General features: G+C 35.7%; 1 protein-coding gene across 4 annotated transcripts in view; it reads left to right on the top strand.

The window, feature by feature from the left end:
* The window catches only part of RHBDD1 (rhomboid domain containing 1), a 199,644-nt gene that overhangs the window by 42,339 nt on the left and 144,345 nt on the right, over window positions 1-12,960 (top strand). The window contains exons 7-8 of one of the 4 annotated variants that reach the window (XR_012661538.1): window positions 4,729-6,016; window positions 10,157-10,224. The exons of 2 other annotated variants lie outside the window; for them this stretch is intronic. Coding sequence is in view for 1 of the 2 variants with exons in the window: in XM_075099196.1 (XP_074955297.1) it covers window positions 10,157-10,275 (119 nt within the window). In the remaining variant the exon portion in view is untranslated. Of the gene's footprint in view, window positions 1-4,728; window positions 6,017-10,156; window positions 12,578-12,960 lie in introns of those variants that run through there. One more of the 4 variants, XM_075099196.1, reaches the window with a different exon arrangement.

The raw sequence follows: 12,960 nt of genomic DNA, 5'->3' as shown, positions 1-12,960 counted from the left end.
TTCTTAGCTTTCTTCTTACTACTCTGAAGAGGAATACATGTCTGTCTGCCTTAGCTTAAAGATAGGTTAAGTAGCATGTCTATACAGGACAATTTTTTTTTGAGTTGGCTAGCAAATCCCTTTTAATACTTGGGAATGAAAGATATATTCGATTTTTATGTATCAACCAATTTAAGTTTAATAATGAATTTAACCGTGTTTAGGATAATTAACATCTGGAGAATTATTAGATGGTTGGAAAATGCAGTGAGATTATTTTATGTCAACTCTCCTGAAGTATTTTCAGTATCCAGCTAAATGGTAGCTGGAGGTAGCTGTAAAACTAACCCCTTCAATTCTTTTCTGAAGGACATCAAGTCCCGTGGTGGTCTATATCTTCTTACTTCTGCATTGTAGTGTTGATTATTTGTTGCAAATGCATGATTAGAGTGTACCGTAAGCTTTTAGCTTATTCTGAGGCAGTGATTGATGGTCTCACTATCAAAATGTTACCAATGTGCTTTTAACAACTTCTGTTACCTTAATAAGAGTTTGTTATTTTGGTGATATAGATACAGCAAAGATTGAGACTTTGAGGCATGATTAAAAATAATAATAATTTTAAAATCCTAATGTATGAAAGGGTTAAGATACCCATATTAAGTCCTAGCCATCTCTCCTCCTAACCAAAACAAATTATCAGACCTTTTGGAGGGAATGGTTTTGTGTGTTTTGCAATCTTATCACCTCTTCTTTTAAAGAGATCTGCGTTCAAGGTTGATCTTGCTTGCTCTTCTAACAATCCAGTTGTATCTGAATTCATTGTATATTCTTTTGCTTCTAACTTCATTAGCCACATCTAATTTACTGGTAATTTGATTTTTCATTTGTCAGCCATTCCAAAGCACAGACAGAAACAGTAGTTAGACTTCCGTTTCTCTTCATCAGTTTGTTATGTTCAAGTCTGTAGATGAGGAATGTTGGCACCAGCACCAGGAAGAATAGCTTGCTTCATAGCATGACAAAATTCTTTCATACATTGACAGAAACTTAAAGGGCAGTGTTAGAAACAATAGCATAGGGTGTTAAGTGTGGTCTGCTTGGAGCTGAGTAGGAAAAAAAATGGACAGTGGTAAATGCTAAAAGCCAAATCTGTCAGACTGTGTAGCATGTCTGCTTTTTGCAGGGGGAAGGAGATGAGAATAAAAGCAGATTTGCCATTTTATAGGTTTTTTTTTTTCAATTGTAGTTCCTGTCTGGTTTCTAGTGCAACATAAAACAGTGAAAGGGCTGCTGTGGGTGTTTTGTTTGCCTCAGCTCTTTCTGGAAGCCTTCTAGTCCTTCTAAAGTGAGAGGAGGAAAAATGGTATTGCATGTGCATTGCCTCTCCTTAGGATTCTCTGTATAACTCAATAAAGCAGAAGGTAGTTGGTTAAACTAACCTTAAGACTTGACTTATGAATTAGCTGGAAGATACAAAAGGACTGTAGCAGCACTCGGCATTTAACTCTGGCTTCTCCTTGCCCTCCAGATTACTTCTTCCAATTCCATATGCATCAAAAATATCTGGTTGATTATGCATAAAAATTATATGTTTGGATGTTTATAAATTAAGAGAACTCCCATTTTCTCAAATAGAACATTTTAAACATTGGTATTTTGTATTAAAAAGCAGGGTAATTCAGGTGTATACCACAGAGATGGCAATGTAGTACATTGTATGTAATCTGTATCATGCCCAAGAACAGTTCGTGAGCTTCCATTATATCCTGGTATTATATCAGTTAGTAGAGCTATACTATTTATGGAGGAATACATTCTGTGAAACTGGTATAAATGAAATCCAAGCAAGTGTTCAAGTTGTTGTGACATTTGATCAAATATTTTCAAACCACTGTTGCATAGTAGTGTTAACAAATAAACTATAAATCTTTCACACCTATTGTAACAATTTAAAAATGTTTCTTGAAGGATGTCATTCTGGGATGTCCAGAGGACATCAACAGCACTTCTCTTGAGGAGGACTGTACTGGAGGGTGCCATATGTGGTCATCTTCCTATACACTTCTCTCATATTTCCATTCTTTTCATTTCAGGAAAGAAAAGTAACCTTTGTTTGGGGAGCCACAGGAAGGTTACTGAAGGGTAGAGAGACAGATGCTGTATGCTGTTTATGTCCTAGAAGAAAGGTTTGAAGGGACTGAAAAAGCATTCTAGGTTTGGTGACTAAGCAAGCTATTTTTAGACTCAAAACAGTTCCTAGAAAAAGGATTGGAAGGACTTGCCAGCTCTGTGAGCTCTTGGGCCAATGAATGCAGCATTTCTCTTGCTCCTTTGACAGTGACATAGGTACAGATGCTGGCAATCTGCTCTGTAATCAAACAACATGATAATACAGAAGATGTAGCGAAGCAATTATGCTGCATAAAATGGTGATGTCTGCATGAGATGATCCTAACAGTCCTGCATTTGTGAGGACTTAAGCTAACAGTCTTTGAGCAAGTTGTTGGCTGCAGAAAACATTGTTTCAAGAAAAAGAAAAGGAAATCCTACAATGAGTTTGCTGTGAACTATTACATAATATGTGAACCTCGTTTCTGCTGAGTGTAGACTTCCTCTCTCTCACACTTTCAAAGGCTGGTAAAATCAAAGCCAGGATTATCTTTGTATATGCTTGGACATGAAATGCTTATATCTGAGGCACCTGTTAAGCGCTCTCCTCTTGGCACCGACAAGTCTATTCATCCAGATCAGGGCTCTTCTGCATTTTGGTTGGCTGTATGCTCCTTACTGTGTTGAAAAGAGATCATCGCTTGTTTGTGATAATCTTCTACAACAAAGGTTCTACAAAAGTGAGAGATTTTTGGAAGTTAGAAATGTTTGTTCTTTGTATGGGTATGTGTTTGTATAGGGTTGTTTTTGGTATGGGTACCACATTCACTAGTGCTGTTCAACTGACATAGTCTAGATTCTTCTTTAACACAACTAAAGCTAGCATGAAAAAGAAATACAGACATACTGCTTTGTAATATCGTTGTAACTTATTTGCTATGCTCACTTTCTTTTATCTAGCCGCAGCAGTATTTATCAAGGACCTAACTGCATATTTCTAGCAGTCGGACTTTCACAGTTTGGTAGCTTGATAAATTCTTCCTGAAGCTTACGGAAACTGTTGCAAATCCTAATATCTAACCTAAAACTAAGGCCATTACTTCAGAGAGGAGGAAAAATGAAGTGAGTGTGTTTGATACAACACTTCTGTGGCTTGCACTACAAGCAGAACTAAAACCCCACAAGGAGGTTTTTGTCTGTTTGGCTCACCTGGTAAGATGACCAGTTGATTTTTCTTCCTTATGCCAGATTTCATGCAGAGGAGCAAAAAATGCACACTTCACACACATTCTACAGGTATTATTACTACACTGACAAGATGGCATGTTTCAAATTGTCTTTACATCTGATCTTGATGATTAGAGGGCAGCATATAGGTGAAGACTAAATGGATGGCTCATTTTCACTGCCAGCTGTCTGTGTAAGTTTTGCTTTGCTGTTGAACAAGGCTTGCTGTGCCACAGCTGCATCAATTTCTGGTGTTTCTGTGAAATCTGTATGCTGCTTTGTGCAGTGGTCTGCTTGCATTTGCAGTGAGTTTGGCTGGAGGTTCACGTGTCACATTCAGAAGAGCAGTTCTGAATTATCTGTTAGAATGATGTAGCTAGAACTTCTATTTCCAATGATGTCAAGGATGTCCTTTCACCTCTGTGCTTTCTTTGGGAAACAGGAGTTGTCTTTGGTTTTGGGGTTTGTTTGGTTTGGGGTTTTTTTGCCACTTACACTGAAATATTCTAAGTGATGAATTGTTGTCAGTAATGATGTTCGTTTTTTCACCTCTTCCTGTCTGGTCTTCTGTGTCATGCGTCTGGTAACTGTATCGTAGTATGTGAAGTGCTGAGAATGTATGAAAAAGATCTGGAGATGGGGACTTTGAGCTGATCACTGTTACAGTGAAAAGCCTCAAAGAGTGTGTTGTGTGTGTCCAAGGGTGACAGCATTGTATTGCAGATGCATAAAATGAGAAAAACACTAGGCAAATTTTACTTGATAACAAGATAGGCAAAATTTAGAGGATTCTTGTATAGAAGATAGCTGCGTTAGCTGTTCAGCTCAGGGTTGAGATGTTGGTTATACAGTTGGTCTTTGTCAGTACAGACATTCTGCTGCAAAGCACTGTACACAATAGCAAGTTAAGTTCTGAATTTAGGACTGGCTTAGTAAAGAAAAAAGTATATATGTATTCCAGTGGCTTTCACTTTGCTTTCCTTTTGAAACCTGATGGGACAGAAACTCCTAGTTGCTGGTAAATAATCCCTGGGTTTCAAACCAGCCAGACAATCAACAGCTCTATAATATTCAGTGCAGCAGCTTCTCTAGAGCCCATCTGTTTCAAAATAACCCTAATTCTGCTTACAAGGCGGAATGCTTTGTTGGCTGGAGTTCATTCTAATCTCCGTGGCGGCCCGTGTGGCTCCGGTGCCATCTGCTGGGTGAGTGAGCGATGTCCCCGGGCCCCGCAGGAGCACCGACCCAGCGCCTGCCTCCGCCCCGCTGAAATGCAGTGCAAGGGTCTAAGATCTCATCCGATAATCATCATCTTGCTTGCTAATGAAGTCTTATATGCACGATTAAAAGTGTTAATTTAATATTGCAAGCTAATATGCGCCCTGTCTCCTTTTGTTTCTTTTCTTGAAGGAGGAGAGAAACGGCCCAATTGCAGCTGTCATCTTGGCCATTCTTTGCTAAAACCTATGGATCTGCAAGGGTTAAGTTGTATTATTTGACTATTAAATTGCTCCTCAAGCATCTCTCTCCCAATTGCTTAAAGCAATTCAGCATTTAATACCCTCAAATTTCTTTGCTTTTCACTACAAGATGATTAGATCTTTCAAAACGATGCTTTAAGTATGCAACTCTGGAAAAGATAAGGCATAAGCCTAGATAGGATCAGCTCATGCCTCTTTGCTGACATCTGTTCTGTTTCTGACATTTGTTTTTCTGACTAGAATTAGTTTCTGGTGGGTAGGGCACTTCTGGAGATTGACCATGTTAGTGATTTGGTATAATGTGAGCTGTGAAGGTCCACAGTAGAAACTCCTGCAGTTTGTCCAGTAGTGATAGCTGCCTGTGCTTTAACATCCATAGCATAATGAAGAATAAAATAAAAAAGTCTTGAATTTTCTGTTGTGATCATGCCTTATTGTTTTCAAATATACCATGCATTGGGTATAGCAACAGAAGCCAAAATTCTTTAATATTAAAATTTTCATCAATCTTGCCTTTTAACAAAATAACTGTGCTTTAACTGAAGAATGAACAAGAAAAACAATCTATTGCTCTCCTGATTGTCCTATAAAAGTACTCAATGTGATACTTAATTTGTACTTAATTTGAAATTATCTTTTACTTGGCAAATGACCAGTTACAAGTGAGGTGAACTATTCAACATCAGTTCAGTGATGAAATGGAAGTTCAGGGTTTACTTCATAAATGTGTCAACTGTGAATCCAAAAGGTAAACTGAAACATTTATTAGTTTCCTTCTGCTATCATGAGTCTCTAAGGAAGTTTTGGGCATTATCAGCTGTTGTAAGTCAGTAGTGTCCAGAACTGCATGAGAACAGAACTGAAATATGTGTACTGCAGAGTTAAGACTTTCCTTTGAAAGACTTGTATCCAGCAAGACAGTCTTAACTCCTTGTATTTATTGTTGATTGAGTTTGGTCTCTGTGTAGAATTTAGAATATATTTTCTTGTTCTAAAACAGAAATATCATTCAATAAGGTCTTGATAGACAATGAGTATCTGCTGTGTCAGAATTTCAGGAATTTCAGAATTGACATAGTTGTTTGTTTGCCATCTGTTAATTATAAAAATTAAAGCAGATAATGGAATTTATTGTATAAACCAGAAGTTTTTTCTTAGGAATCAGAAGAACCAATATTGTGTGAATTTTCATTGCAAAGTCTCCAATAGCCAATAAGGTATGGCTAACAGTCTCATATAAAGATACGTTTTTTTCTTTCTACCTTAGCAGATTGGGCAGCTGCATTTTTTTTTAAATGGCTGTTGAACATGCCAGTAATTTGTTTCCAAAACTTGGAATTTGAATAGAACCAAGAGAGTATTATAAACTCTTTCTTGAAGGATTCCCCTGGTTAACTGTATCTTTTTGAATTGAGAAGACTTCTGCTCAGTAGTTCTTATTTTTCTATATTGTTTAAATCCAAGAAAAATGGTGCAAATTTGAGTAACAATCTGCAAATCTGTGTTGGGTTTTTTAACTACGAAAAATGGTCTCATGGGTCAGCTTAAAGTGTTTTTAAGTTATCTTTCCAAAACTGTTGTTACAGTAACTGTAACAAGCAGTTCCTCATGTAAATCTTGATGTAGGTCAGCAGCTGAAGGAGAACCAGGTAGCAAGGACAGGACGGGCAAACACACTCAGTGTCAGCACTGGCAGTCCAAGCTGATGAGCTGTGAGCGACTGCTCTTCTGAGTGCAAAACATTCACAGTTTTCTCAACTGAGAGATGCTTGCTTATTCATAGTGGGGTTAAAAAAAACATTAAAAAAGGGAGGACAATCAGTGTTGTCACCTTCATTTCAGGCTGTGTGTCTGATTAATCAAATATCTGATTTTGATGTGCTGAGTAACCTTTGAACCAGTGCTTAATGCATTATACATGATGTCTGTCGGGGACCGTAGGTTCAGAATAACGTGCTGTAATGCCTAACTGTAGCAAGTATTTTAGGCATGATTAAGCATATTTATTTAACACGAGTGAAAATGTTTAAGGTTCTTAAAGCTTTATTTATATTACACTAATACAGGTTTAGTAAAACTGGTTGCCGTTAGTGATTTTCTTGTTTTGGTCCAAAATTCTATAATAGTAAACTTTGATAACAAAAACCCCACACACAGAGTGACAGGAGTCTCAGTCTTCCGTATTCACAGAACACAGCTGTAGTTCACAATAAAATTAATTTAAAAACATGCTATATAAGGTTTAGTGTTTGTTCTTTTTTGTACTATATCCTTTGATTTTGTCTACCATCTGCAGTTATTGCTGTTTTTTAAATACTTTAAATACAATCTTAAAGTCCATTAGCCTTGAAGTTTTTTGCTGGTATGTTGAAAAGATTGTGTTCAGTGTTTGCATAGAAGTCCAGGTGTTGTTTCAGTAGTAACAGTGGCCTAATTACCATTTCTGAACACTGTGGTTTATAAATATTTTGGTTAGATAAAGGTGTTATTGCATTAATATTTTCGTTGTAATTTAAAAAGTAAAGGTGTAGGGGAACTATTTTGGGGAACTACTTTGGGTAACAGGATAATTTAAATATATACATACATATATAAATACATGTATTTAAGCCTTCACATTCAGACAACTTCACTCCTCACCATATTGTCTGATATAAAACAATGTATTTTCTTGAACCTAAAGCTGTTCAAAATGCATTGTCAGTCTTTTATTTTTGGGTCAACATGTAAAGGAGCATTTTGCAACTTTCTTGTAACATCTCTCCCTATTCCTGGTGATTTATTAAAGCACATTTATATTTGAAGTGTAGAGTGTATTTTATGGGAATTCTGCCAGTACTAGTCTTAAATGTATAAGTGGTATCTGATTTCTTAAATAAAAACCAACCAAAGGTCCTATATAGAAAAACAAACATTTTAATGAGCAACCTTGATAATTGACAATGTCACTACAGAAAAGGATTTTTTAAAAACACAGATGTTATCTTAATTATGATGTTTAAAAAACAAATACATCAAACTTCAGCATTACAATGCAGTTTTACCCTGTGTGCTGCAGCCATTTGTATGATGAGGGTCCTGACCATATTATTCTTCATATATAAAAATTTATGTCTTTCAGCTATTGTTAATATTTATATTTAAAATATACCTATCAAAAGTCAAAATATAAAGAAAATATTAGGCATTTTAATTGGTGTTATATATTATATAAACAACATCATGAAATGCCCTTAACTTGATTTTCTTTTCTATTTATTCACCCCAGATACTACATACCATAAAAAAAAAAGAATCAGTGATTTTTCACGTACATTTTCTTGCCATGACAACATAAATATCATTGAGAGTGTTATCATGAAGTTAGTGTTGTTTAACAATTTCTTTGTTTAGAGATGATGAATAAGAAATACATATAGCTATATTAATTCATAAATGTTTACTTTAAAAGATTTACTGAGCTTTCTTAGGCTTCCTAACCTTTTTGTCTAGACATATTTCTGCACTACTATGAAAGGTTCTGATGTCTACTGACCACCTTGCTTTATGCCTTCCAATTTCAAGCTATTGGGTTTTTAATATCTAAATGAATGTTCATTGGGTTACAAAACATTATAAGCCAGTGGTTTTTTTCAGCTTGCAGTCAATAGGACACAGTAAAACAACTATGTGCCTTTTCTTTTCAAGTAAACCTTCTTGTATAAGAAACAAAGTAAAATGAGGGAAAATAAATGTAGTAAATGAAAATTCAGTTCGGCTTATTTTTTTCATTAATGAACACTGTTCTGCCCATGCTTCAGATTATATTAACTAATTCTTTTTTTCTTAGACAAGGAGATTGCTCTTGGATTAAAAAAAAAAAAAAGAAAAATTGAGTAACATTGCAGTTCATGTTACCTGTGCCAAGCTCTGACTTTCAATATGTTAGTTTTCTATAATATTTTGAATATTTGTCAAATAACGGTGTAGTGTTTTCAGAGGCAGAGTAACAACTTAAATATTTTTCAATTTTGTCTCTAGCAAGTTGAGACACAGGGACAAGCTGAAGATAAAATACTAAAATATACATGAAATTAATTTCCTGTATGTTAATAGGAATTTGAAAAATCCTTTTAAACAGGGCATCTCATTTTATAAGCATTTGTGTTAGCATTGCTGCCTGGCAGAGTTTGAGCAGTTATAGTTATCTCCAGAAGTGTTTTCCAAGAGTTTGACTTCTTGGCAAACACAAAAAGAAAATTATGAACATGTTCTAATATTTTCACAAAATCATACATTTATGGGTGAGTACTCCACAAACCAAGATGTTTTCGTAATTGGATCAGAAACTTAATAGAGCCTCTTCATAAGTGGGGCTTCCTGACTTTGTGTCATGTAAACAGGCCTTATGTGTTTGCTACAAGTAATTTCTGATAGAGGATACAGCTGTATTTGAAATTCATCTTGAAAATTAACATAGTAGTACAATACTTACCTTTAGTTTTCCATATTCACTTTTGCTAATTTAAATGAGATCCGGAGGTGGAAGTTTAAAAAATACTGAATATTACAGAGGCTCTTGTGTTATCTTCAAAGCTAATTTGCTTATCCCTATCGCTGTACCTATGCTCAGAAGGCAGTCTCTCTTTCCCCACCCCCCCCTCCCAGAGCTATTCAGTTGAGGTGGTGCGTAACCACAACTTTTTAATCGTTTCTTTGCTCAGTGACTTAATGTGAGTTCTGAAGAGTTGCTGGAATAGCCTGTTCTTGTCTTCTCTTGGGGTGCCAGGGCAGAGAACCTTCAGTCTTGGTGTGCTATTTCTGCTCAGATTGATTTGCTTACAGCTCTCTCTAGTGGAGCTGCCATGTGTAGTTTATTTCTGAAATTGCTTTCTGCCAACTAAGGACGGGAGTTGTATGTGCGTCTGGTATGGGTCAGCAGATGTTGGACTGTGATACTAAAAGCAAAAACAAAAGCTTATTTTGCCAGAAGTAACTACTGAGGACATTTAAATAGTTTAACAATCTGCAGCTTACTGTATAAAATAGCAGTTGTGAAAAACATGAACTCCCAGGTTAATACTTGTTAGATGTTCGGGTGTTCTTTTGATTGTGGTTTGTTGGGTTGGGTTTTGTGTTTTGTGGGGTTTTTTGTTTTGATTTTGGGTTTGGTGTTGGTTTTTGTGTTGTTTTTTTGTGTTGTTTTTCTTTTTTTCAACGTCTTTAAGAGCAGTTGCTGGAAATTGTGAAACCATTGGAATTCGAAACATTCAACTCTCCGCTTCCTTTGTGTTGTGATGCTTTGGATTACAGGATATATGTGCATTTTTCTCATATTAGAGAACAAAATAACAGTTGTTTTTCATTGTGTCTTGTAGATTTTGGTGGAGCAATGTATAATAATGAGCGGCGACCATATGGCTTTTGGTTTCCACCTGAGCAGCATTCAGAAGAGGAAATAAGGAGGCAAAGGCTTCGTAGGTTTGAGAGACGATGAAGTTGGCAGGTGTTGATGTAAACTGTAAAGTGCTATTCAGAGTTACCAAAATATTTGCAGATGTATTTGTAATAAGCAGATTTGTTTGTAGTATTTTTCCTATTTTTTTACTACTAGTTGCAAAACTGCAGAGGATTTTGGAAGTTAAAGCTCAAAATTGGAGCTTGATAAAAAGGGTAAGATAGGAAACGAAATGGGATGTTCAGCAGTCTTCATCTTAATGCACCTTAAATATGGAAGAAGACATGTCTTTACCAAACTGTCGTTTTTTTTTTTAAGTTCTTTTGTGTAGCTTCGAAAATTCCTTGGCTTTTTGACTGCTGGTATTCTCAGACAAGAGGTTTTCTTCATCCATCACAGATGAAAAAAAAGTTACTTTTTTTTTTTAGTACAATTGTAAAACTATGCAATTTTTCCTTACAAACTTATCTCTATTTGTCTATGACGACCAACTCTTTTAGGAATTGAAAAGATTGCTTTGAGGACAACAGCTAGATCATATGAGTCTAGGTGTAAGCTTTTCAGCGTTCTTGCAAACTGTGTGAGAAATAGTTGTAGCTATCCTTGCCCTAAGGAATTATTTAATACAAACTTAAGTATTGCAGTCTTCCTTAAAACATGCCATGTCATCTAGAGCTTGTATGTGATAAAAATGAGTTGCAACTACTTCTTATTTCTTAAAGTCTTTCTTAATATTTATGCTTTAAATAAAATGCTTCCCTTTAGAGTTGACATAATTTGTTAGGAGTTTTATGGAAAGGAAGATATATACACCATACAAAGGATATATTTATTTAGTAACTTATACTATCTCAAAGCATTTTCCTTTTTAAGAAGGCTTGGGAATTGTATCATGTATATGCTGTTCATGCAGCTTTAGAAATTCTGCTACTTCTCTATATGTATCTCATTTGATGTCCAGTATCAGCAGTAAGAGTTTGCAGACTTGTGGAGATCTTGCCTAAATGTAGGCTACGTTGAATTCTTCACTTTCTGGAAAGGATTGCTCTACCCAACTCTAGAGTAGTTGATCGGAGACCAGAGAGCTCAGCTGTCACTTTGGACACACCCTCCACTCGCTCCTTGTCACACAGTGGCTGTCCTGCTTGTGGCAAATCTGCCTGCTCAGTAATGTTAACTACTGAACCTGAAGGTTTTTTGTTCTAGTATTGCTCAAAAATTACTCATTGCCTAGGCTTTTTTTCCTTCTAATAGCAGAAATTCTTCTGAAATTTGGGACACTCCTCTAACTTCTTAGTCCTGGAGAAGTGTGATTGCACAAGAATAATTTGATTATTGGCCTTTGGCACAGAACTGTTGGAATCTCTTCAGCACTAATTTAGTAGAGCATTAGGATGAGCAATTTAATGGTTTCTTTTCAGGTACATGTGATCACCAATCTGTGCTTTATGAAGTCCACTTCTCCATGGAGTATAGTTTGAATGTAGAAACATAGTGCTCTATTTTTCATACAGAAAAAAGCCCTGAAACTATTTTTTTACTATGTTCTTTGAATAAACAATACACCTTCTGGTTGTTACTAAGCTTTTGTTTGCTGAAAAATGCACAAGATATTCGTTCTCTCCTGTGCCATTCTCCCTTTCACCATCCTTCTTATACCCATTGTTGATTTTTATGCCAAGAAGCAGCACAATATTGTTACACCAGATATGTGGCTCGAGGTTCTGAGAGCCAAAAGGCACGACTGCAATGTGACTTTGGATTTACTCGTTCATGTAATGAAAGAACACTGTTAATATTATGCAAAGTGTTTCCTGGCAGATTCTAAGACACTTAATACATAAGGAATGCTACTTTTTGTTATAGCCTTGTTCTTGGTTGTTTTTCCATATATGAGGTAGCCATAGAATAAAATAGCAGATACTCTTAGACAACTTTTCTATTGTCACTAAAAGCAGGTATAAAAAAACTGCATACAGTTTGCATATTTTTCTCAGTGGGTAATAATTGCATGTAAATGAAGGGGAAGTCTGAGCAACCAATGCTACTAATCTTTTAATGCTCTGGTCAAAAGTTTCAGTGTAACTTCCTGTGTCTGTTAAGCTCTGTTATTTTAATTATTTAAAACCACTGGATTAGCCACTAGACAGTTGCAAAAAAATACTGAAGTAAAATCAAAAACATTATTACAGTTTTAAAAGCACTTATTTTTGTGAAGTGAGGGTAGAAATACTCGCCATTACATATTTACAAAAATTTTCAGTACTAATAATTGTTCAGCTGCTTTGACTTTTTTTGTATAAAAAACTGAAATAAATATTTTTTTATTTTAAAACTGTCTTTTTTCATTATAGTAATTAATAAAGCATAGATTTTAAGTTATAGATTTGCCGAATTATAGAGCTGTTAGAAATGAAGACTTGTGGTGCTGAGGGGGCAGATTGATTATGTCAGAACTAATATTGTTTCTTTCAAATTTAGTGGAAGTTTTGGGATTGGATTATTGGAAAGTTCTGGTACTTGAAGTATTTTGGAAAGTTTATTAACAGAACGATTCCTTAGCAGGATTTTTATCATTAAAAAAACCCCATCAGTTTAGGTTTCAGAGCACTGATGACAGTAGATGTAAGTTGCAGATGAATTCCTAACATATGCTCCGTTGCACTTTATCTCTCAGGGACAAAAATTGCAGACAATCTACATAGATGAGTATTCCACATTGCA

The sequence above is a fragment of the Phalacrocorax aristotelis genome, chromosome 7, assembly GCF_949628215.1.
Source record: "Phalacrocorax aristotelis chromosome 7, bGulAri2.1, whole genome shotgun sequence".
In the NCBI taxonomy this organism is placed as follows: Eukaryota; Metazoa; Chordata; class Aves; order Suliformes; family Phalacrocoracidae; genus Phalacrocorax; species Phalacrocorax aristotelis.
The sequence above is the reverse complement of the archived record's forward strand: the minus strand, read 5'-3'. Positions and strand labels throughout refer to the sequence as shown.